At 37.5% G+C, this 24,657-nt stretch overlaps 1 protein-coding gene across 1 annotated transcript in view; it reads right to left on the bottom strand.

The window, feature by feature from the left end:
- Positions 1-3,426: 3,426 nt before the first annotated feature.
- The window catches only part of UBL3 (ubiquitin like 3), a 55,366-nt gene continuing 34,135 nt past the window's right edge, over positions 3,427-24,657 (bottom strand). The window contains exons 2-5 of the mRNA XM_041487277.1: positions 13,516-13,624; positions 9,858-9,944; positions 5,578-5,655; positions 3,427-5,177 (exon numbers count right to left, since the gene is read on the bottom strand). Of these exons, the coding sequence (XP_041343211.1) occupies positions 5,125-5,177; positions 5,578-5,655; positions 9,858-9,944; positions 13,516-13,624 (327 nt within the window). The 3' untranslated portion in view covers positions 3,427-5,124. The remainder of the gene's footprint in view (positions 5,178-5,577; positions 5,656-9,857; positions 9,945-13,515; positions 13,625-24,657) is intronic.

Here is a 24,657-nt window from a genome sequence, read left to right as displayed (position 1 = left end):
AAGAGCTGTTAGAATAATTTTGCTTTCTCTGCCTATGCTGTCCTTCACATTCCAAACTGCAACTTCATTTGTCACTGTGATCCACTCCCTGAGCTTGATAACGTATCATTAGTCTCTTTTTTTTTTTCTGTGAGCTTGACTTTCATAACCTTCATTATTTTTTATCTATCTCACTAGTCCTTTTCCAGATTAATTAAAGAATCCCAAACCAAATCCTTATCAAAAAAAGAAAAAATAAAAAGCCAAGCAGAAGTCAATAATAAACTACTGGAAAACCCCAGAGCATAACAAGGGTTTTGTAATTATACAGTCTACTGTAATAAATTAGTAAGCAAATTAGCTCGCACATTTAAAATCTTTTCACAGGTATGTACATGTGGCACAGAAGGACAAGTATGCCTTTATTATCATACTTTATGAGGATTGTTAACAGCTTATTATCATGAACCATATATCACCATCAGTCTCTTGAGTAACAACAAATCTTTTATTGTGCTCTGAAAATAAGCTTGAAACTCAAAGCTATGGCCAAAAACAGGGTATCTAGGAAGAACCTCATTACTGCAGCAGAAATAAAGGGGGAAGGAACTCTCCTTTAAGAGTTTTAACAGATCTTGGCATTTCCTCTGATTTAGGCACAGAATTCCTCCCGGTTTCAATAGCGTATCTGCTGTTAATTGTCTAAATGCCAATTTACACAGGACATATAGCTCAAAATCTGCTTAAGCTTAACCACTTAAAGTTAGCAAGGGAATTTTAGATGGAGAAGTATATCCATCCATCTATTTGCTTCTTGAAGCAAGATTTGTGCAAGAAATCTAATCAAAGCACACACTGAACTACAAAATACACAAGTTTTACTCCCCTGGAAAGCAGCAGCAGCCACTCCTGATTTCTAGCTAGCCCAGAAACACCGGCCTGCCTTCTCACCTGTGAGAGAGGAAGGAAGTTCTTACAAAGTGCTTATGTTTCTCTTCTAAGTTAAATTATTGTTCCTTCTGTTGCAAATGTGCTAAGGAATGGTATCCATAAACTGCAGAGATCAGCATTAAATTAATCTTGATGCAGCACCATAGCAGAGCCTCTAATATTACAGCGGCCACGCTTTCTTCCTCCAGCAGCTGAGCAAATCCCCATGACTGTTTCCAGAGCCACAACTTTGCTATCCTTTAAGACAAGTTGTAGAGCACTTTCATTGCTACCAGATACTACAGAATCACAGAATGGGCCAGGTTGGAAGGCACTACTGTTGGTCATCTGGTCCAACCTTCCTGCTCAAGCAGGGCCATCCTAGAGCAAATGGCACAGGGTTGTGTCCAGACAGTTCTGGAATGTCTTCAGTGAGGGACACTCCACACCCCATCTGGGCAATCTGTTCCAGTGTGCTATCACTGCACAGTAAAGAAGTCCTTCCTCATGCTCAGGTGAAACTTCCTGTGCATCAGTTTCTGCTCACTGCTCTTTTCCTATAGCTCAGCACAGCTGAGCAGAGCCTGTATCCATTCTCTTGGCACTCTTCTTTAGATACTTAAAGACACTGACGAGGTCCCATCTCAGTCCTCTCTTCTCGTGGCTGAACAGGCCCAGCTCCCACAGCCTTTCCTTGTAAGAGAGATGCTCCAGTCCCTCACTTATCCTTGCTCTTCTCCAATGGACCCGCTCCAGGAGCTCCATGTCTGTCTGTCCTGAGGAGCCCAGAACTGGACACAGCACTCCAGATGTGCCTCACCAGGGCAGAGTAGAGGGGCAGGATCAGCTCCCCTGATATGCTGGTGCTGCTCTTCTATCCTAACCCACCCCAGGACACCAATGCCCTTCTTGGCCACAAGGACACTGCTGGCTCAGCGGCACCTTGTTGTCCACCAGGACCCCCAGGTTCTTCTCCACAGAGCTCCTTCCCTCAGCTGTGCCGGTGCAAGGGGAAGAACCCTGCATTTGCCTTTGTTGAATTTCAGACAGTTCCTCTCTGCCCATCTCTCCACCCCACTGAGGTCCTTCTGAAGGGCTGCACAGCACACTGGGCTATCAGCCACAATGTCACTCCTCTCATGTGCGATGGTTTATAACACACACACAATGGTAGAGGAGACAGATGTAGTCCCTTCATGGTATTTCAGAATAAGAAGGGCTCTAGATCATCCTGTCCTTCCCTTCCTTCATGACATCTCATGCATAGGGAAAAGATCATTTCCATCTGGCAGTGCAAATCAAATGTCAAACTCTCCAGTGTATTATCAGACCATCCAACAGCCTGACCCTGCAAAGACTTAGCTTTAATCTTTTTGGGCTGCTAGTATCCACTTTACTCCCATCAAAGAAGAGAAGCATATGCATGAGCTTTAGCAAGGCTGGGAAATGTGGGATGAAGAGCCACTGCTTTTGCTTTGGCAAATGTACAAACCACAATACAAAGCACACAAGGAAAAAAGCACACATCTTTTAGCAATCCCCCCACCCCAGTTTTCCACCCTCCTCACACCACAACAGAAATGCTCTTCCAAGGGCAGAACTCTGACAATTGGTGGGAAAATTCAGGCAAACTGTTCTATCCACTTTCTGCAGGAGTCAATTTGGCATGCTTTAAATGCCAGGCAGTATTTAAGGATTTGCTTGGACATGTGCACATATGCATCTTATTCACCTTAACAAAAGGGAACTCCACATACTTTGTTACAGAACCTCACCAAATACTTTAACTGGAAGCTTCTGGATTTTCATGTATTTATTCTGTATTAAGTACCTGGCTACCTTTTCAAACCAGAATTACATCTCATGCATTTGTTTTTCAAAATCAATGCATTTGAGAGACTTCTTTAACTAACTGAGCATGTCCTGTCTCAGACCATTTCTTTTTCTTGTGCTGTCATAGCCATTTCCCATCCAATTCTGTGTTACTTGGGTGGTCAGCATTTTGGACAAGGGAAGTCTATCACACTTTTGTCTTTTTAAAGAAGAAGGTTTGTGTCCCTACAGTTTCTTATTTAGCAACCACACTGCAGAGCAGAAGGAAAAGCCCCCTCCCAAGATTCATTTTGGTAACAAGCACACAATGGTGTCATCTCAGTTCCAGCATCTCAAGGGGTATGTCCGTGCTCTGTGCGATCAGCAAATGAGACTGCAAAAACTCACAGTACGAGCACACAGCACACGGCTCCTGTGAGGCACACAAGGGTGTGACACAGCTGCACATTTGCAACTGCTCATGCTCACATTCCTCTTCAACAGAAGAAAGACTTCCAGGCCACTTATGGAGTGAAAGGAAAACAAATATCCAAGTGATAAATCCCATTAGCATTTTCCAGCAAGCTTTGTGCCCCTCCTTTTAAAAAAAAATAAATAAAATGGAGTCCTTACTTAATTTCCAGATTAAGAAGTACTATTAAAAGCAGTTCAGGCCCAATTACAACCCTTGAAGCACCACTGAAATGCACTACAATATTCTTTTATTTAGTTTACAGAAGAGTCTATCAGTACAGGTTGCAGAAAGAAAATGTTTAGTGCTATTTACAATTTGTTTTAAAACTCTGCTCTATACAAATTTAATTCTGATCAGTATGAACAATATTTTTGTAAATCTACTGCATATAAAGCATTTCATCAAAGCAGTAACAATGAATAAAATAACCTGTTTACATTTGAATGATGCCAATCATTCGGAAAAACGATTACACAGGACATCTGTAAGAGTTGTGGACACTTAAGTACAGAACACAATGTCAACCTGTGACTCAGTTTTTTAAAGGCTAAAGCTATTTATATGGAATATTGTTCTATTATACTACACGCCAATCTATATTTAACTTCTATAGTTATGTATTTTATAAGATTTTTATTAAATATATTCTACACATATTTGTAATTTCACCCAGGAAGAATTCCTCCCCAGTGAAAAAATATAAAATCTTTTATATTTTTTAATTTTTATTTCTTTTTATTTTTTACAGGTTTAGATGAAAGTAGCTCATGCTTTAGTGCTGTGCAAATTTCTTTAGCATATCAACATTTAAATTATTGATATGAAATAAAAGAAAGGCATCCTTTTCAATTATGTATGCCTTCAAAAATCAGCTTCTGATTTTAATACCATTGCAAGCACTAATACCAAATGCAGATTACGTAAAGAAACAAAACTAGTATTATGGCAGAAGTTTTTCTTTTTGCTTTTTAAATTTTAATAATTCTTTTGAAATCTCTAATGAGTAAGCATGACACTGAAGTCTAAGGTACAGATGAGAAAAATGACTGAAAAACACCAATTGCCAATATTCAAATACATAAAACTGATTAGTAAATGATGTTTTCTAACATTTATGCACAATAATAAAAGCCTATGAACTACAGGAAACTACCCCTCCCATATTAAGGCTAGGAAATGCACTCTCTGCACTTGTTTGTGCTGTCTGAATAAGCACTCAACTAACACACGATTGGAGTGCACACAGTAACAAAAAATCAGTTTCATCAGCCCTCTACAGAGTGCTTTTAAATTACAGGCACATAGTATTTTTTCTTTGTTGCAGTGAAAAGACAAATAGTTAGACTTGGTTTAGTTAGTATTCTGTGCCAGTTTGGCCACCGAGGTTGACTTAGGTAGAATTGACTTAACAGTTTTTCCTTTGATTTGGCCGTGAGATTTGTTTTATTTATTAATATACTATTTTCCAGTGTTGCATCATACATTGTGGGTTATTACTAGATGTCTCAAATATTGTTAGATTGTTGAGGAGAAATATACTGTCAACCATATTTAGTGCAAATTGCATCTAGAAAGCTTGACTGGTTAGATCCGGTTAATGCAGATTTTTGTGGTAGCAAAAAGATTCCTGCTATGGAAAAAAACACAAACTTTTCTGGAGACTGAATTCTTTCAAAAAGTGATGTACTGTAAGATTATTCAACAAACAAAAAGGAGAAATTGAAAAAAATAAAGTGTTCATAGATCTTTCACTTTTTTTTTTTTTTTAAAGACTAATGAGACAGTGTTCATGTATTATTTCAGTTCCATGGATTTACAGACAGGCTCTTCCTACAGATGTTTGAAGCAAGGTAGGGCCTCTTCTATTCCAGCAGCATGAAAGACAAAGACTATATTACATCACACTTAGCAGGTAAAGCTAACAGGGTTTACAGGATTACACAGCAATTGCTTTCTCCAGTTTTTTCACGGTTCCTTTGACCTGCAAAGAAGAAGGAAGTTTTACTTACATTCCATTTCTAAAACAATGAGGCTGTTCTGTGTGAGAGTATGCTTAATACAAGTCTGTTCTTAATTATTTCCAGTAAAAAAATTATTTCCTGCTATGCACATGCATACATAACTGAAAAATAAATCAGGACTAGTTTTTCACAATAAAAAGAAGAGCTTTTAAGGTCTTTCTGCACTATATAAAAATGCTAAACCAGAAAGTTAATTTCTTAGTTTTCTACAAATGTGTGCAAAAGCATTCTATTAACTTCTTCACAAAAGAGCACAAGGATTTGACTTTCTCTACTATGAACTAGTCAAAGAGCCCTTAAAGAGACCTGACCACTTTGCCACGTACTTGAGTAAGAAACTCCTCTAGTGCCCAAGCCTACCTTGAGAGTTTGGTTCTGGCAGTGTCTCTCTAGCCACCAAATGCATCACTGTTGTTTTGCCAAAAGGAAGTTTTAATGCTGCAAAAAGAGAAAGGGAGAATTATTAACACATTATATCAGCCTTTTTTTCTTCAAAATACCAGTTGAAACTAACTATAATTGGATTAGCACCTATTCAAAATTTCACGTTTGAACTGCTTACTGGTTGAAGTTTGGTAAATCAGGGACTCAGGGCATGGCAATAGTCACTTACAACACTGCATTCTTAAAGACATGAAACTCCTGTTAGGAAGCTTAGCTTTCCTCTTTTGAGTAAAAAAGTGAAGTGGGCATTCATGCCAAGACTCAGGTGTCAAGCACTCTTTAATGATAAAGATGAAAAAAAGTTGCTAATGCAGCCACCAAATTGTATTATAGCCACCAAATTGTATTATTCCTGAGATATCAAAGCACTGAGCCTCTATGGTAAAACAGATTTTCCTAAAACATATTTTGATCCATAACACAGATTTTTCGAAATACAAAATGTCTGCATCTTGCCTTTTAATACTAATCTGTGACATCAACTGCATGTGAAAAATATAAAATTTAAAGTAGTAGTTCTCACAATGCTGCCTTTGTGAGGTTTAGCAACACAAAATTTAAAAAAATGGTGCTTTCCACAATTCATTCTGCTTGTGTATGAAACTAAAATGATAATTTTTCTACATTCCAATTTAAGTATACAAATACACTGTATACTTAGAGTATCTTCCTTGATTGTTTTTCTGAGAAATAAAAGGCAAAGATGGTCTTCTAGCAAAGTTCTGTCCTTCCCAATTTATAGTGGAAAAAAAAGTGATAAATTTAACAAGAATTTAATCCTTAAAATACAAATCATTCTGATTTGAGTAGACTTTGTCCTGTCAAACTCAAGTTACAGCTTTTATTTTCACAGACAGTGAAGTGGCATTTTAAGTGAATAAATGAATAAGGAATGTGCAATAAACCTGAAGAGGCAAATGAAGTAAAAAATGCCTCTCTGTTTTAGTCCCTACAGCATAGATTAAAGATTCATCAATAAAAAGCCTCACTACAACACCACTATTAAATCATGTTCGTTTCCTACATATTTATTTAAATAAATGCAAATTATGATCAAAACACAGGTTCAAACACAGGTGTAAGCACACAAAGTGATACAGAACTCCACAAGATTCTTTGAAGCATCTGTACTTTGGGAAAACCCATCTCTGTGGAAAGGCAAATCTGAAAGTTGCTTAGTTTACTTGAAGCACTGCCCGTGCCTGCAATTGATAACTTGAAATCTGACAAAGATGATGTATTTTGGGTACTTGATACCTTGATACAAGTTAAAACTTTGACTGTTAATATGCTCTTTGCAAACTCCATGGAAAAGGATTGTCTTCATAACATAAACTCTTGAATTACAAAATAATCACATTAGGAACATCTTTCGTAATATCATCACAATTCATGAGACTTCATTGGTGAGTTGGGGAGATTAACTATTTACAGTAATCAAGTAGTACTATGCTAATATTTATATTAACTAATTTCAGCTAGTAGTTTGCAAAGTTTACACAAGTTCTTGCTAGAAATTTCCAGCTTCTTGCTTGGAGCACCACAACAGCAACTGAGCAGCCTCACTTATGCTCAGTAATCCTTTCTTGCTCTTCTCTTTGTGGTCTCACCCCTTTCTCTCAGTTTACCCAATTTGTATTTAATGCCTTTCCCAACTGTTCAATTCCATTGTTGCTTTGTATTTTCTACTGTCAGAACTTACTTTTCACCCCCTTTTGGAATGTGGATGGCACACGGTGGGTTAAACTTCCCTTGCCCAGTAAATAAGGAAGCAAATGCTGCTGATTACCATTATCTACCAAGAAATGGAGACCTGTTGATTATGTATTACTTCCCTAATTAATATTATTTGAAATGCAAACTGCAGTACTATTTAGCTAAAATATTTAGCTAAAGGATTAAATTTCCTGTTGGAAGCTGAACAACACCTTGCTAGCCAACTCCCCAGCCCTCTGCACAGGCAGGATCCAACAAAGCAGTGTGGCTCAAGCACTGCAGGCAGGAGCAGTGAAGCTTTACAGAGGTGTCTGTTCCACACTGTTCCCAGTGCCATTAGCTCTGCTGTTCCTGTAGTGACAGGCCATTCAGAGGAGATATCACAAGGGATGATTTATTGAAAATAAAGTTTTTCACTCAAAAGCACTTTTTCCTACCAGTTTCTCTTTTTTGAGGCATCTTAGTTTATAGGAGTCTCAGATTCATAACACTACACAGACATGTAAGGTAAAAGTGAACAAAAATGGACTCCAGTTAAAAAGGAAAACACCAAACTGTTTCCTTGGAAACTTTTGTTTCACTGGATGATAAAGTGATTTTCAGGAGGTCCAAATTCCAGTCAATATTTCCTAATCACCTAAAGCAAATATAACACTAAGTGCTATAACTCAGTCAAAGAGAACTGCAGCTAGAAAAGCTTAATGAAAGTCAAGCTAAGAAACATAATATAAATATTGTTTAATAAACTCCCCCCTTCACCTCCCTTTTAAAGGTAACTAGTTCACTTAAGGTTACCTCTAATGAACAACACAAACTAAAGTAAGAGTCTTTTCAGGCTGTTTCATGAATTCCTGTTCCACTTTCAGCTGTGTAATCTTACTCCTGATAACTTCATTAGTGCTGAAGTTAAGCCAATGTTTTAGGGATTCTTTTTCTTAAAACAATACAGCAACGAAAATATTTTTGAAAAACACTAATACACATGTAAGTTCCTTGGGGTAAAAACATGATGATTAAATCTCAACGCATGAGTGATTAAGAATGAACTAAAATGCCCTGAACCCAAGTAAGTGTTCAAAATTCATAGACCTAAGTTGATGCACAAGTCAGCAGCATGCAGCTATTATTTTTCAGCCTAACTCATTAAATAATATATTAAATATATTAAACAAATATTCAACATTTTCTCAGATTTAGACAAATGTCACTAAAGGAAAAAAATACTGGTGGTAAAGAGCAGCACTCAGTAAAGTATAAAGTAAATAAATGGTGAAGTAAATCCTAGTTAGCTATCCTTGCCTGGAAATGTAGGGTAAGACTAGCATCTTTAATTGCAGAGATGATCCAAGACTTAACATTTGTCTTTCAACTCTACTCCAACTGCTACTAGCTGCACTCACTGTCACCTGGTAAAAATACAAATTAAAGAGTGAATAAAAATTTCAGAGTTCTTCCAGCTGAGCTGACAATGATCTTGTTTGTATATATAGAAGCATTAAAAATTTATATATGTGGAGAGTAAATCTATAAGTACATCACTAGGCAACACTGGGAATGGTAGAAAATGAATCAATAGCTGTATCATCCTGGTCAATTCTTCATGGAAAATCACCATAAGTAATCCAGAAATATTATTTTCAGATTCCTCTTAACTTCAAAAACAATTAATTGGTGTATTTTTATTATATTATATTCTCCTTTCTATACTGCATTCAGGTACCAAACCATAAATAATTTGAACATACAAAGTAGGAACATTATTTTGTTTTTAAACTGGCACAGAATGGGGAGTCTCATATTGTTTAGTCATTGATACAGCTGATATTCCCATTGGGAAATGCTACCTACAAAAGGAGGGATGACTTAAATGTGTGTCACACCTCTACCAAGGGTTCCCACCAAAACGCGTAATTGTGAGGAAACAGCTGCCACGAGGGGGCACAGTTGAATTGCATTTCCTTAGCAAACGAAGTGAAGCCATTTACTGTTGTTTTCACATAACTATGCAATTGTATCCCTGGGAGAGCACTGGACAGCAAGAATGCTTCCCCTCATTCTCATTCATAGGGTGTCTTCCTGCGTTGCACGAAGATTTAAAGTATTGTTTGACCAATTATCATAAAGTTTATCAAGCATTTTAAAATACTTCAGATATTTATTAAGTAGCTTGTCCTGCAAATGCAGTGTAAGAGAGGTGGAACAAAATATTCCATTTAGAAAGACAACAAATAAAAGCAGCACTACAGTTTCTTTGTGTGAGAGGAGACTTGACTTAGCAGGTGGCACCTCGCAAAGTTTAACAGCTTGTGGTAACAAGATGGAAAAATATGCAATAAAGTACAATGTCACTCTATGCACAAGAACAGCAGTACAAAGCAGGCCATCCTGTGATCTTGAACAGTAAAGTAGTATTCACTGAACTGTAAATAAATATCCCCTTTGCCTAACTGTAACACATACAATGAAAATTATTTTCATACCTCCTAATGTCACATTGCCATGAAGAAACCTCCCTTGATAAATAAGCCGCAAGATATTTGGACTGCTGACTTGTTCTTCTTCCCAATCTGAAGAGAGAGAGAATTTTCTACAGTTACATTGTAATAAAAACATTTTTTGTTATTTCTCTCACCTTTACCCAGGAAGAAAATCGGGAAAGGACTCTTTTGCATAAAACACTAAAGAGAGAACACAGGCTGAAGATACAGGAAGATAATTCAAGGCCAGCACTCCTGAAGTCTATTCTTGAATCTATTATTTGACCTTGGGCATTGAAACACGTAATTTTATGTCTGCACATATAAATATTACTGATGTCACAGACTGCAGGATATATTTAGCACATACACAAGTCCTAAAGAAAATATTTCATACATGCAAATTGCTTCCTGAATCTTGATATCCAGGCCATTCTGAAGTTTCCCAAGCCACACTCCCCGTCACCAGCTAATTGACTAACTGGAGCCGTTCTCCAGCAACGGGAAGCTGCAGCACACAGAGCGAGCGTGCATGTGATGGGTCACTTGAACCAGGACTCTGAGATCACAGCACTGAAAAAAAGCTCCGGAGGCGGCTCAGCGCCATTCGATGATGGCCAGATCCAACCAGTTCCATGTCTGGAGGGGGCAGTGACCTGAGCAGCCCCCGACCGCCACCACAGAGCCCGAACACAGGCTCCCTCAGAGCACACATCCACCAATACATTTTAAGGAGCTTCTCCAAAGCCCACCCATTTTTATGTGTGTTTTTATGTGTTTCAATGTTTTTATGTGGCAAGCAGTGGTTCAAAAAAAAGCAAGCCTGCATTTGCCTATAATGCTTAAGCTATCATAAATAATTGATAAGCTTAAATGGTCTTTTCCTACTCTTTTCCCATTCCCTGTCACAATGTGAAGAACAAATAAATATGCACTTTGCTTTCAGAACAAGTATCATAAAGCCTTGAAATGCTGAATTTAAATGGTCTCTCTGGGAATACAGTGTCTTCTGTTTCTTAGATGACCAGATATCTGGCTACAGTTGTTCACAACTATTCTCTCTTTCTGTTTTTGTAGTGTTTATATAGCAAAATCAATATCCAGCAAGGGATCAGGACAAGCCACCGAAACCAACCTGTTCACTGGGAACACACAATTAACATACAGGCAGTAGCAACTGGCATCACAAAAGGAGAAGAACTGAAAAGGGTAGAAGGGGAAGCATTTAAAACAAAAGCCACAGCTGCAGAATGTACAGAAAGGCATCTGGTGCAAAAGCAAGCAGGCAGAGACTGGGCAGCAGGAGCCATCTCAGCCTCAGACCGCGGTGGAAGCAAGGCTGGTACCAACAGTAGAATGAGCACACTCCCAGGTGCTCCCATGTGCCTGGTTTATAAGATTAGATCAAATTAGGCAACCAAAGCTATTTGAATTTCAAGTATTTCCACTTAGGGTCTGATTCAATTGTCTTGCAATTCAAGTACATGCCCCTTCCGCTGCGCTGTGAAGTGGGCTACATCAAGGATCTGAATTATCGCACTGCTACCATAATAGTTTTGTTTTGGTTTTTTTTACTCCATACAGTCTGAACTCCACTATACTGTAGCTGTAAAGAGAAAATCAGCCAGTTGACAGTGCCGTAATGATGTAAAACCACAACCAAAAGAAGACAGACTAGCTTTTGGCACAGGTATTTTCTCACTGTTAAGCTGCCAAGTTACCCATCCTTTTAATTTCTGCTTCTTGGCTGGAAGTCTGAAACATTTCTTTCTGACATGAATTCAGATTTTAATTTCCAGTGATGACTAAATGAGCCAAGGACTCACTGAATCTACCATTTTTTTTTTTAAAGTTCAGATAATTGCTGTACCAGAAATAAGTTAATATTATTTAGCAGAAAATGGGGAGGAGAAGAAGAGAACAGGTAACCTATCTAGATGATACACATTAAAATAAATTGGTTATTTTCGACTGCAAGTCGAGACATTCTTAATTAACAACTGTATTGCCAAAAAAGGTGGGGCGAGGTTTGCCTTAATCCTGCCAGCATGTGACGGAGGTTATCTCATTCCTTTTTTCCCCACAAGATCATGACAAGTCAAAATGGTGGTAAAAACAATTGTAACGTCTCTGTTTCAAGGCAACTTTAGTTCTCATCAAGATTTCTCAGTCCTGTGGCAAAGGGGAGCACTCTCAGTCTGAAAACAGCTAATGGGCTAATGTTTGTGAAAATCTACATGCTATTCTGAAGTGACTTTTTTTTTCCTTTTAAATTGAGACTATTCTTCTTTGCAAAAGCTATTAAATATTCATCAAAATTTAGAGTACTCTCTCAGGACTGCAGATATTTGAACTGAGATCTCCAGTTCTGGTTCTACTGTTTTTTAAAGAAGAGACTTTAAGGTCTGAGTTTCTTTCCAACTCTAAACTCAGAATCTGCAACTTTCAAGCTCTTCTCAAGACTGTGAACATGACATCACATGTTCACAAGCATAAATTTGAGTAAGGAAAAAAAATCCAGTTCTGCCTCTACCAATTCAGATAAATGTACACAAAGAACATTTGGATATGACAACTATGTTGTACATTATATACATATGTACATTAAAATACGTACAGCACAGAAGCTATGTTAACCTATTTTTTAAAGTATTTTACATCTGTAACTGATACTTCAGAGGACTTAAAACCTCCTCCTTCATTACATATTTTACTAAATACATAACACTGCATCCCAGCAAATCAAACAGCAAACTGAACATTTTCCTGACCTCAAAGACCAGTTTAAGGTTTAAAATACTGATTATCACCATTAACTTTTTGGCATAAACTATTATCCACCATATGTCTTTAACAAAGGCACCACAGAAACAGATAGTGCAATGTTTTAGTTTGTCTAAATAGTAGTCTTTTTAACATCAAAACAGTAATCCAAATGAAGTCCTGTACCAAAAGAAGCATTTTCTTTCATCCTATGTAATGCTATGTCTGTGTTTTGGCTATTTTCCCATGAAATCATAGTCGGGGAGAACAGAAGCACTTTGTTTTGGGGAGCTATTCACATATGTGAATACACATCTTAAGTTCGCAAGTCCATTTTCCAAAGCCAGTATTCCTGTATGACACCAAGTATATTTACACAAACAACATCCAGTCTTCTAATGTCTCTTAAAATGGGCTTTTATGTTTGTTTTCTCCCTGGAAAAATATCAGTATTACAGATCCTTTCCAAGATTAGGCAGTAAGGAAAAAGTACTTCAGACTCAATTTCACTAATGCATTCCTGTGACTTCCCATGTTTTATTTCAGCTGTTCTCACATAAGATGTTTTATATCTCCAACATTTCCTCACACTTACTAGATCCTCTAAATCGATCGATAAAGAAAAGTGTCTAAAGATAGGGGGAAAGAAGTACTTCAGTTTGGGGAAGGAGATTTTAAAAATAAAGTAGGAAGCAGTCCTGACATCTAAAATTCTGCCCAACTGAAGGAACTGGGAAAAAGAAGGCAGGACGCCTGTATTTCTACATAAATCTTTGTCCAGATAGTGAATAAACATAGTTAATTTGAATGTTGAGCAAGAGATCTGACACTTCAGTCTGAATATACAGGGAACCTCCTTGCTCACCAGTTACAAAGCCAAAGGCACGCTGCTACTCACCCATTGGCCAGTTGTCATACACATGTTTTGCAATATCTGCAGCAGAGTCATTCGGTGAAAACAGGAACTCTTTTGTTTTCCCGCTTACCAAGATGAGGCGCAAATTTATCTGGTAAAAAACCCCAAAACATCAGTATTAGGAAAGTTTACAGAGACAACTTAAATTATTTATTTTTTACAGTTACTAAAAACTGTCTTTGGTTTTGGAAAACTGATCCAAATGATTTTGAGAAAACAATTTAACATGTTAACATATGTTAAAAAGAGGGTCAAAGAGGTCAATAAAATGTTGTTCACATACCCATAGTCTAGAAAGATTAAATTCTAACAGCTGGTATTTTTCATTATAAACACCAGAAGATTCTGTTAGTGATTGAATCAACTGTGACAGTAAAAAATAGCTCTCAATAAGATAGAAACATACTCTAACAATGACACATAAGCAATATAGCTCCTGAATGAAGAGGAAAAATATAAACCTGAAAAATTAACTTAGAGAGAATTAAAATATTAAAATCTGCACCTGAATACCCTATGAGCCTAAATAAAAGCCCTAGAATGGTCCCTCCTGATCTCAGCCAGTGCATCTCCTACAAAATGCCAGAGTCAGACAGCATACTTCCTTGCTCCCACAAGCTGCCACAAAGCTGCCTTCCTGAATAAGCCCTCTGCCGGTCTTCTGAATCCAAACTTTATCCCACAACTGTCTTTCACCACAAGAAAAGTGAGGTCCACATTCAACACAGTAATAAATTCACACCGTAATGTTTCTTTCATTAATTTCCTCCATATAACCACCAGCACCTTCAGCCATAATTTTCCTCTCTTCTATTTGCAAACTACTGAATAGAATTTCTTTTCCATATAGCATTAAAATAACACATATAAAGAGCTCACTATGACATTATTTACAATGCAAAAGAGATTAAATTTTGTCTCCTCAAGCGACTGTTAGCAAGGTCCCAAAATACATTTAGGTAGCTAGCACTTAACAATGCCCATGGCAAGCAGGAGTCTGGCTGCTCTTGTACTTTGACCTACAAGCCCACATCTCATCAAGTTTCAGCGAGACTTTAGCAGACTAACTGCTTGGATACTTTTTTCCAAGTCACACTCTCGAGCTGTGGCTCTCACTTTAGGTAAGTTGCAACAAAGCTTTCTTTGTTGGAATTCAGCTAACTGTTTTCTACATCAAATTCCAAGTGCAAAATTTACAGTAAGTCCAAGTTTTCTAGACTTCTTGAAAAAGATCTCAGTGCATCACATCTTCTGAACATAAGAGCCCTGCCTCAGCTGCCTACTCTCCAATTATTTCAGGAGCACTTTAGACAGATCATCTATTCCCTCCAGAATGCTTTGGCTTGCATTCATCCGACCTATCTTTAAGCACCTAATGGAGGTATCCAAATTACAATCTCTACTATCCAGCACACTGCAAGGTCAGTGAAGGAAATGACCCCTCCTAAAAGCAATTCAGTGTCTATTTCAAAGTGTAGCAAGTATAAAAAGAGTGAGCGTAATAGGCTAAGTTCTCCTCCCTGTCCTCCCACCAACACCCTTTGGAAAAATACAAGTTCTCCCATTGCCCAGGAAAGCAAATTGTAGCTGTCTCTGAGAAAGCACCACAGCCACTCCAGGAGCATCGCTGCATACCATGAAATGACAAAAAAACTTGAAAGAGAAAAACTGAGGGAATGCTGTATAGTCGAAGACAATTCTTCATAAAATTCAGAATACACTTGGCTATACACAATACTGTTTTTTTTGGAATTTCCACAATGATTAAGGAATTATTTTCAAATTTCACCAACATTTAGCAGAAAAAGCACATCAAGTTCTAATATTCTTGTTTACTGCAAAAACCTGACTACTGTAATGAAACTACAGCTTCAAAAAGTTGGACTATATTCAGGTGTTGTTTTGCTTATATCATCTTTCAGTTTCAGTATTTCGCCCCCCCCCCTTACTGACTCCACCTGTGTATGCATAGACAACACTCACATACACAGTTTCTTTAGCTGGACTACCCCAGACAACCTCTTCAAGCTTTCTCCAGTGAGACACCTATTCCTCCTTTCATCCTAGGAACCTGTCTCTGCACAATTTTTTCTATTTCGTCCTTAAACAAATGACAATTTCTGAAGCATACTACATGATGTCTAACAGATGCTTGTAGACCACCAGTAGTTTTCTCTGTCTACTGGAAACATCTGTGACTGTGTCCCAAGAGCACACAAGCCTTCTTCATACCTGCACCATGCTGTTTGCTCCGTTACTTTGCACCCCTTCCTACTTTGATCAATTATTCAGCCTCCAAGCTTTTATCTTGGCTGTATCACCCTAAAGCACACGGCTACAAATTTCATCCCACTCCTATTACTCCATCCCTCAGAGCGGAAGGAAGCTAGGTGTAAAGAAGTATTCTGCATCACAAAGATATTTCACATTTACCCCATGTCTGGGCACTGGACGTAAGAAATCCCCAAATTTCTTCCTCTCTCCATTACAAGCACTTTTCAAACTTCATGTCATCACTGAATTCTAGCAGCAAGACATCTTTACACTTACCTTTGACATTAAATGAATTAGGAAACATCAAAATTGATCTGACAGTTGTTTCATGACGAATTTAATAATGAGCTCTCTGAGCTGCCTCCCCCCGTCTCAGCCAGGTCCTTTATATGAGGCTCACAGACACAGTTTCTCTAATACTTTTTAATTTCTCCTGTTTAACCAACAGTTTGCAAAACACCACCATGTCAGTTACTAAGTACATATTCAGATGACACTATAAAAATATGCATGTAGAAAGTAAGTTCTTTTCATCACTTTTCCACACTCCAGCTTTTAGAAGTCGGGTGTACTGCATTTGATTTCACTCTCTCTATACCTCATTATTTTAAATTATTTTTTAAGCATTAATGCACCTTTTAAAAATACCAGCATATTGCCAAAAATTTAGGAAGTTCAGACCACATCACAAACTGTTACTTGTGCTTGGAATTGGCTACCTGTTTAAAAGAACAAACAAACCAACCCCAGATTTTCAACACCACTGCCTACCTTAGCTTTTTCACCAGCAGCCCTTTTGCCTCTCACTCCAATTCCCCATATCGATTTCCTATACACTAACTGGCTCATGAGACACCCTCGCTTAGCTTGCTCCCTCTGGCTAAGCACTTCCAAAACTCTGAATTTATATCATTTATCTAAGGATTTCTTTTGCTTCATCTGTGTGTAATTTATCTGTGATAGGGGTTACCTGGTTTTAAGACCACAGCACTTTCCTAGGCAGTAGACATAACACCAAACCATCCACTCCCTAGAACTACCTGGTTTGGATTTATGAGGAGATGACTAAAAAACCCCAGAAGATTAGCCCTGCTGAGCACTTAAAAGTATCATTATGGCACTGCATTAACACAGAAGTGAAGTTATTCTTCTTCTGCCACAACATTAGGAAGACACATTTCTTTTTATTCTCACTGCTGAGTTTTGAGATCACCAGGCACACTAAAGTGAATACAGAAAGGAGATTAATATCACTAAAAAATAATCAAAACTAACTAGGCTTCCTGGAAAATTTCATTAAGTCATACCTTTGCAATTAATATACACCATAAAATCAATATAAGCAATATGAAGGGGACGGGGTGGGGCGGGGGAAGAGTGAAAAATGTTAGATCCTTCTTTCCCTCTACCTCCCCAAGATGGATAAGGCTCTTGATGCTGAAGAGCATTTCTTATAGTATTACTATGAAATATCAAAGGCACATTGAGATAAGATAATAATTTTACAGGGTATATTACAAAGTATGTATAAAACACAGGATAAATATTTTTCTTTAAAAAAAAAAAATTCACATATCAGCAGAAGCCCAAAATGAATTTTTAAGTCAGTCATGCAGATGTTACAGCAAAGATATAGCTGTTCTAATGAAAGGTTTGAGTATTTTCTTATTTATAGTACAACATGCCACCGACATATTTAGTTTGTATGTTTGTCTCTCTCTCACTATATATATATATATATATATATATATATATATTTATGTTTCTTAATCTTGGCTTGAAGGAATCCTAGTCTTGCATTGCATATCACACTATCCCAAAGGGTTTGAAGCAAATAATCTTAAAATTTGCCTCTAAATTTAGAATCCAATCTCATTTCCCTCAAGAATATTGGTAAATGTAACAATTTGCAACTGCTGTACTATTTAATCCTGCAAACAAACTATAGGGGACCTGAAAAAAATATTTCTGGCAAAATTCCAGAAACCTCAGAATTAAAAGAAGAAAGAAAAGCTGCATACGTGTATACACAATTACATGTATAAGCAATTACTCAAAGTGAAGAAAAAAGTCTCGATTAGGTAGAGGAATTTTGAAACAAAAGCATCAAGTTTTTATTTTTCAAGTTAATAAAAGATTCTTAGCAATCTTAGCTATCCTATTTCCTACATTAAAAGCTGCCAAGGAGGTTGTATCTGTATTCCTTGTATGCTTAAAGCCCCTCCACCTATTCTTGTCAAGTGTCTTGATCACAAAAAACTTTTGCAATTCTCATAGCCCTGACAAGTTTGCTCTTCAACTGGCAATGTTACAACAACTGTCCTGATTATGTTTTTTTTTTTCTTTTTTCCAGGGTACCAAAGGGAGTTCCAGCCTTTTGCTACAAAGTGATAGGGATCAAATCCTCACACTTTTGCGCTGTAGCACGAAGTGTAACGTTACTGCTGAAAGCAGTCAAGGGCAGCCAGAGTATCAGAAGAAGGATTAAATACAATTTGCAGACTACATCCCCTCTGCACACTTATGTAATAGTACATTCTGTTTGTGATCTCAAGCATGCAAATCTCACCCTCTCCCCCCACCCCAATCTCATAATCACAGCTCCACTAACTACCCCATCAGTTGCACTTCACACACAAAATTTTTCAGTGTAGATTATATTATCCAAACAACAACAACAAACCCCCCCACCAAACAGAAAACCACCCAAAAATAAAACTGTATTTATGAGAAGATTATAACTGTGACCACAATTTTTGGAAGAGAAATGTGGGTCACATGGATGCTGACATAGAGTAAGTTGTGTTTTCTTTGTTCTAGGCATCTGCAAAGTTTGTTCATTCTTTAAGGCATACCTACAAAATATCTTAGTGCCACAGTTCTTCTAATTTCACAGTTAATGTTAAATAAATGGGAAGTCATTTAATATCAATAAACATTTTGTAGATTGGAAATCTCATTTCTTAATGTTTGACTTCTCATCTATTCAGTTAAACAAGCTAGGTGGTTATCAATTTTATGCTCCAGTAGCAGCTTAAGATTGCTCCCCAACTTCCAATTAAAATGCAGAGAAGTGTCATATCACTACATCACATGCAGCCCCAAGTTAAACCAACTGCTTTTCTTTAGCTGTTTTAAGATTGAAATACATACACAAAACATTTTTTTCCCCAACCTCCAATACACTTACCGTCTTGTTCAAGTTCATTATTGTAAGAAGTAAGTTGGTTCTCTAAAGACACATTAAGGTTTCCTAATGGCTCTAGGCCAAAGAGAAACCTCCCATCCCCACTTTAGTGACTGAATTCCACCAGATTTACATACAAAGTTGAACCAAGCCCAAATAACAGTCTAAGCATCATCACAAGTCAGCAGGGACCTGCAGGTTCTGGACACCACATCACTGCTGGAATGCATCCTCCTGAACATAATGAAGAACTTCAGTTTTCACATGTCTGTTGTAGAACCTGAGCTGTTTCACTGAGTACTTACTTCTCATTCCCAGCTTAAATTTATTCTTGAATAAATTACTCTCACTCATGTCACATGCACATCATGCTTTAGCCAAAAAAACCCTGGGGTTTTGATGGCTTTCTTCTGCATCTGCAGACAAGGACACACTTAGCTAGAATGAAAAAGCAAAGGTTTTCTTCATTAAAAGGCTGGCCGTTGGTAGGAACACTGTCTTCAGAATGCTGAAGCACATCAATAGACATTAAGGTAACTGGGCTTGGTAGGCCTGGAGGGGACCTATTAGCAGCCTTCCCATGCCTAAATTACCAAAGACCTCTTTACTGAGGTCCAAGACAGAAGACCAATAGATAATGGTCATAAATGGAAAGAAGAGACTGAACTTTGATCAGGTAAAAGGTTTTCACCCTGAGGATCTCAAAACATTGGTCATTCAGAATGCTGAATGACCTGAAAGGTTCATGCTCTGGAAGGTCTGGCCTTGTGGATTTTCAAGGTCCAATCAACAAAGCCCCAAGCAATCTGGCCTAAATTCAGTGATGAGCTGGGCTAGAAAATTGCTCAAGGTCCTTTCCAAAGTGAACAATTCCACAATCCACTTTAATCCCTATCCATATCTTTAGTTTTGTTTAAACTTTCTTAATTATGCATAATTAGAATGACACACAATATTTCAGGAATTTATGAAATTATATTAGAACCTCCTTAAACCGACTGCAAAAGCCTCTCCATTTTCAATTACAAACATCACAACTGTCTTACATTTGTAATGCAATAATCTCACTATGCTCTTCTCTAGCCCAGTTGTTTCTATGACAAACTTTCAAGCTTGCATTTCAAAATACAGCTTTTAATCACCCATAATGTACAGGATATTTTCATTGTAATTCAACTAATTCTGTTCCTATTAATTCAGTCTTTGAGATAATCCCATCTCCACACAACACCACAATCATCTTCTATACTATTCATCATCAACAAATTTCATCAGCATACTGATTTTCCCTGTCCTAGAGGCATAAACGAAAACAATACAAAGACAGCTGGTCCCAAAATTATCTTTAAGGAATTCCACTAAGCATAACTGGCAGCCTGATGCTTACATCCTGAACACTGTACTTTACCATCTTCTCCACCTAAGTCACACACTCAATCAAACCCTGCCTTCCCCAGCTGATCCCTTTGCTATGCAATATCAACTACTCACTGAAGTGCAGGCAGATCACACCTTTTCTGCATTTCCCCCATGTAGAAAATACTCTCCTTCCAGAGAAAACTGGCTGATGAATCTGTCATGATCTAATTTGGATAAATAGAAATAATGAATTTTATTCTATTATTTATTTTCTGCTCCTTCTCAGCATCCTTCCCGAGATGGTTACTCATCTGTCAAGTTCAAAGTCTCTCTTCACATCTTTTCACTCAACTAGCATACAGATATTTTATAACTTAATTTCTTCAACCTGAAGAAACACCAAGCATGCAAATTCCTCAGGCAGACTCTTTATTACTAACCCACTATATTTACTTTAATCAGCATCTGCCTCCTTGAAATCCAAAGCCTTTACATATACTCCTGCTTTGTTTATTCTTCCATTTGATTTTAACTGTATCAGCTCATGGTCACTGAAATGAAGTCATCTCCCCAAGCAGCCTTCTGAAGACTTCCAGAACTTTGTGGGAATTTGAGACACATCTAGAATAATAATATTAGCTCCTTCTCAGCCAAGAAACTAGCTGGTGAAGGGACTGAGGTGCCCAAGGTAAGAAAGTAAGAGAGCAAAAGTATAAATCTGTAGCCCAAATGTGCAAGCATTATCAATGAGAGAGAAGAGATCCTTCATTCTGAACCCTTCTTCAAGAGTCACTTGGTAAAATAAGTTAAACTACAGTTCTCATTAATCCCACTTCTAGACACCTATTTTCACCAGATATTTTACAGGAAATACAGGTAACTTAACCACACTTCCTCAACTGAACACCTAAAATTTATACTTGGCAACCCTCAGAACTCCCGTATTTAGCTTTGCCCTACCTCTACAGCACCATGCAGTACCTGTAATAAATTTACTTTGCATTTTGAAAAAAAGACTGACATGGAAAATGAAAAGAAACACAAATTGTCCATGTGAAAGAACAAAGCTGTGAAGATCCATTGCCAGCTGTGTCACTTGTTCAAAGCCACACCACTTGTGAAAGTAGGGCAATCCCAACATAACACCAGGTAAATGTGACAGCACCCTGCGTCACTCCATTCAGGGCTAAGGTGAACTTCATACAAGTTCCAATGACACACTCACCTTTAGATTACTACAAAGTGAAATAAATATGGTTTTATGTGCAACTGCTTTCTCAAACAAGGAATGACTAAGGAAGCTTTGCACTGCTAAAAATTTAGTTAGAAAATTTCAGAAACTTGAAGTAAAAAGAAAGAGAAAACCAAAAAAGAGCACAAACAAATTTTACTTAAAGAGGGGAAAAAAAGCAAAATCCTACAGGCATTTAATTCAGTAGCTATGATAGGACTAGCTGTTTCTGTGGAAACCACTACACTCTTGAACTTAAAATCCTAGTGCTTGGTTACACTTCATCCATTTCCTCACTTCAGTTCAAGTAACATAGGAACAATGGCAATATCCTCCATTGAGTTCCAGGGTCATGTTTTCAGAAGAAATATCTAGGAAACACTGTTCTTCAAAATAAATGAAGACAACCACTGTGACAAATAACCAGCAAAATACAATGGATTTCAGTCAAGTTTACATGCTGTTTCCTTTACTATCCTGACTATTTGCATTCCTGGAACAACTCTGGGTTGGTTTGATTTTTTTGGGTTTTGTGAGGGATGAAGTAAACACAACACACTAACGTGTCTGCTGGAGCTAATTAAGAACTAAGAATTTTCACTGAAAATCAACTTTAACAAGACTTTAAAACCAGAAGAATAACTTTTTCTTACAACATACTGGTTCTATTAGCAAAAGATTTTTTTCATGATTTAATGAAGTAAGACTCTAAGACAGAATAATTTGTCTCACCACAGTAAAAGAAAACTGAGGCATTACTTTACCTGGATCAAGTACCTGGTCTTCTCAGGTCAAGTGGAATGCTGGCCACTGTATCCCAAGTACATACTTTAGTCATAAACTGTCTCCTGCTGCCTCCCAGGAGAATTCACTCTGACAGAGAAGACACAAAGACCTACTCTGATTACTCATTAGCCATAGTCAGGGCAGTTTCACCCTGCACATGTTATAATTGTCTTAGTCCATCATGGTCCTAATGTGCAAATTACAAGACACAGAAGACCTTTAACTTGTCTTTAACACATGTCAGAAGAGCAGGCAACTTAAGGTAGTAAAAATGCAAAAAGTAAGCCATGTGGCATTCAATTTGCTATTTTCAAAGTTCATCCTTTCAACTCAGTATTGGAATAAATGTACTTTCACCAAGGAATAAAGTGACTAAAACACAAAACAGAGAAACTGATATATTCAGATTAATGTGAAATTTTGGTAGAGACCATTTTAGCCATTGCTATGCCACATTGAGCCAGTCAATTCCAAACACAAGAGTGGAAACGGCAGTAAAATTGCATCCAATGTCAATGCCCACAAGGGAAGTTCATGGTTGCAGGCTGAACCAGTTAGCTCTGGTCAGCAGGGCCACAGGGAGGTGGTTTGGTAACTACAGTGGTTTACAGCTCCTCTTCTCAGGAGGGACCTGTAAAACAGGAACCAGGCCATCCTGCTGCAACATATCCTGGGGTCCCTGGCCTGTAGTGCATGGAGTTAGTGCTGAAGCTCCAACACAGGCATTTGTATGCCCTCTTCAGAACTTACATATAATAATAGCAGAGAAGGGCATTCCAGGGTTTCTTTCTAAAGTGGAAAAGAGTGTGAGTAGGAGAGAGAGAGAGAGAGAGAGAGAGAAGAAGAAGGTGTCTGTTTTTATATTTTCAATCTCTGTCTCCCTAAAAATGTCTTTTAATGACACACATCCCAGGGTTTGTCTCCAGAATTTAAAAGTGAAATCAGTGTGTACCATTCGTGTTACCATTCTGCCATCTCTTCTCAAGAGCTGCCCCTGGATGAGCCCAACACCTTGTTTTCATCCTCTCCTATTAAGCTGATATTTGAAGCTTAGGAGCCCACCCCACAATTATTATTAATGATAATCCTAGTCACTTAAATTTGGATTTAATTCTGATATAACTCAATAATTGTTCTATTGTGTTCTGTAGAGAGAATATTTACATATTATTTTAAAATATTATTTAGGACAGTTCAATGGCATCTTTTAAAAGACCAATGCAAGACCGCCCAGTCTGTGAACACTGATATTGTGCAATGCCTAACACCTCCAGTTTGAAAGTCAACACTACCACTGCTGCTGACAAAGCAGAACATACAATTCCACTGAACCAGTTCCATACATAGCTACTTTTTCCAAGTGTAAGTGCAGACAGATATTCTCTATCTCTTCACAATCCCCAATCCATTATTTTTTCTTACTTTTAACCAACTTTGTAAGGTTCAATTTGATTTAACCATGTACCTAGAAGATTACCTAGACTGGGAGATACTACAATTTTATAACCCACACAGGTCATACCATAGACAAAAGTCAAAGTAGTCTTCCATTTATAGCCTGGATGAAAATAAACATCAACTTCAATTTGACCAAAACTAAAGCTCTTTGGGGGGAAAAAAGTGAACACAATAAAAACATTAAAAATACATGAAAAAAATGGACATTTCAAGGGAGTTTGCTATTTACTGGAGCAATCAAAATAATTATAATTGCAAGCAGCACATATTCATGGATATCCTCTAGTTCCACATCCTAATTTTCAGGAGAAAAGTTTGGGTTTTTTAAAATGTTCTTTGTTTGTTTTTAAATGAAGTTTTAAAATATAGTTTTTCATATTAAATTACCTAAACATAATAAAGATGCATTGAGCTCTCTGCATTCTTGAGCTAGACTTTGTTGCAGAAGTCCAAATGCTCCTCCCTTTGCCTCCCCTTTCTACCATGTGAGGCAGGAACACCAACTAAGGATTACTTCAGTGTGTATATTCAGGTACATGAACATATACATAAAAAGACACAAGTAACTGGCCAATTCAGAAAACCTCTTGGGAAATATTTAAATAAGGTGAAAAAAGCATTTATTTAAAAAGAAAACACCCCCAAACATAAAACACACATACAAAAAACCACATACAAATTCGCAAAAAAATCACCCCACTGTCCTGGAAATGAATGGTCTATTCCTTACCTATGAGAGAATAAAGATTCATGAGGTCTTACTCATGAAGATTACAGCATGAGCTTATACTTTTCTTCAGGAACAAACTGATCTCCAACACAAAGCCTA

Source organism: Pyrgilauda ruficollis, unplaced genomic scaffold, assembly GCF_017590135.1.
Source record: "Pyrgilauda ruficollis isolate IOZ18807 unplaced genomic scaffold, ASM1759013v1 scaffold8, whole genome shotgun sequence".
NCBI classification, from domain to species: domain Eukaryota; kingdom Metazoa; phylum Chordata; class Aves; order Passeriformes; family Passeridae; genus Pyrgilauda; species Pyrgilauda ruficollis.
Note: the sequence above shows the minus strand (reverse complement) of the source record. Positions and strands in the feature narration are given on the sequence as shown.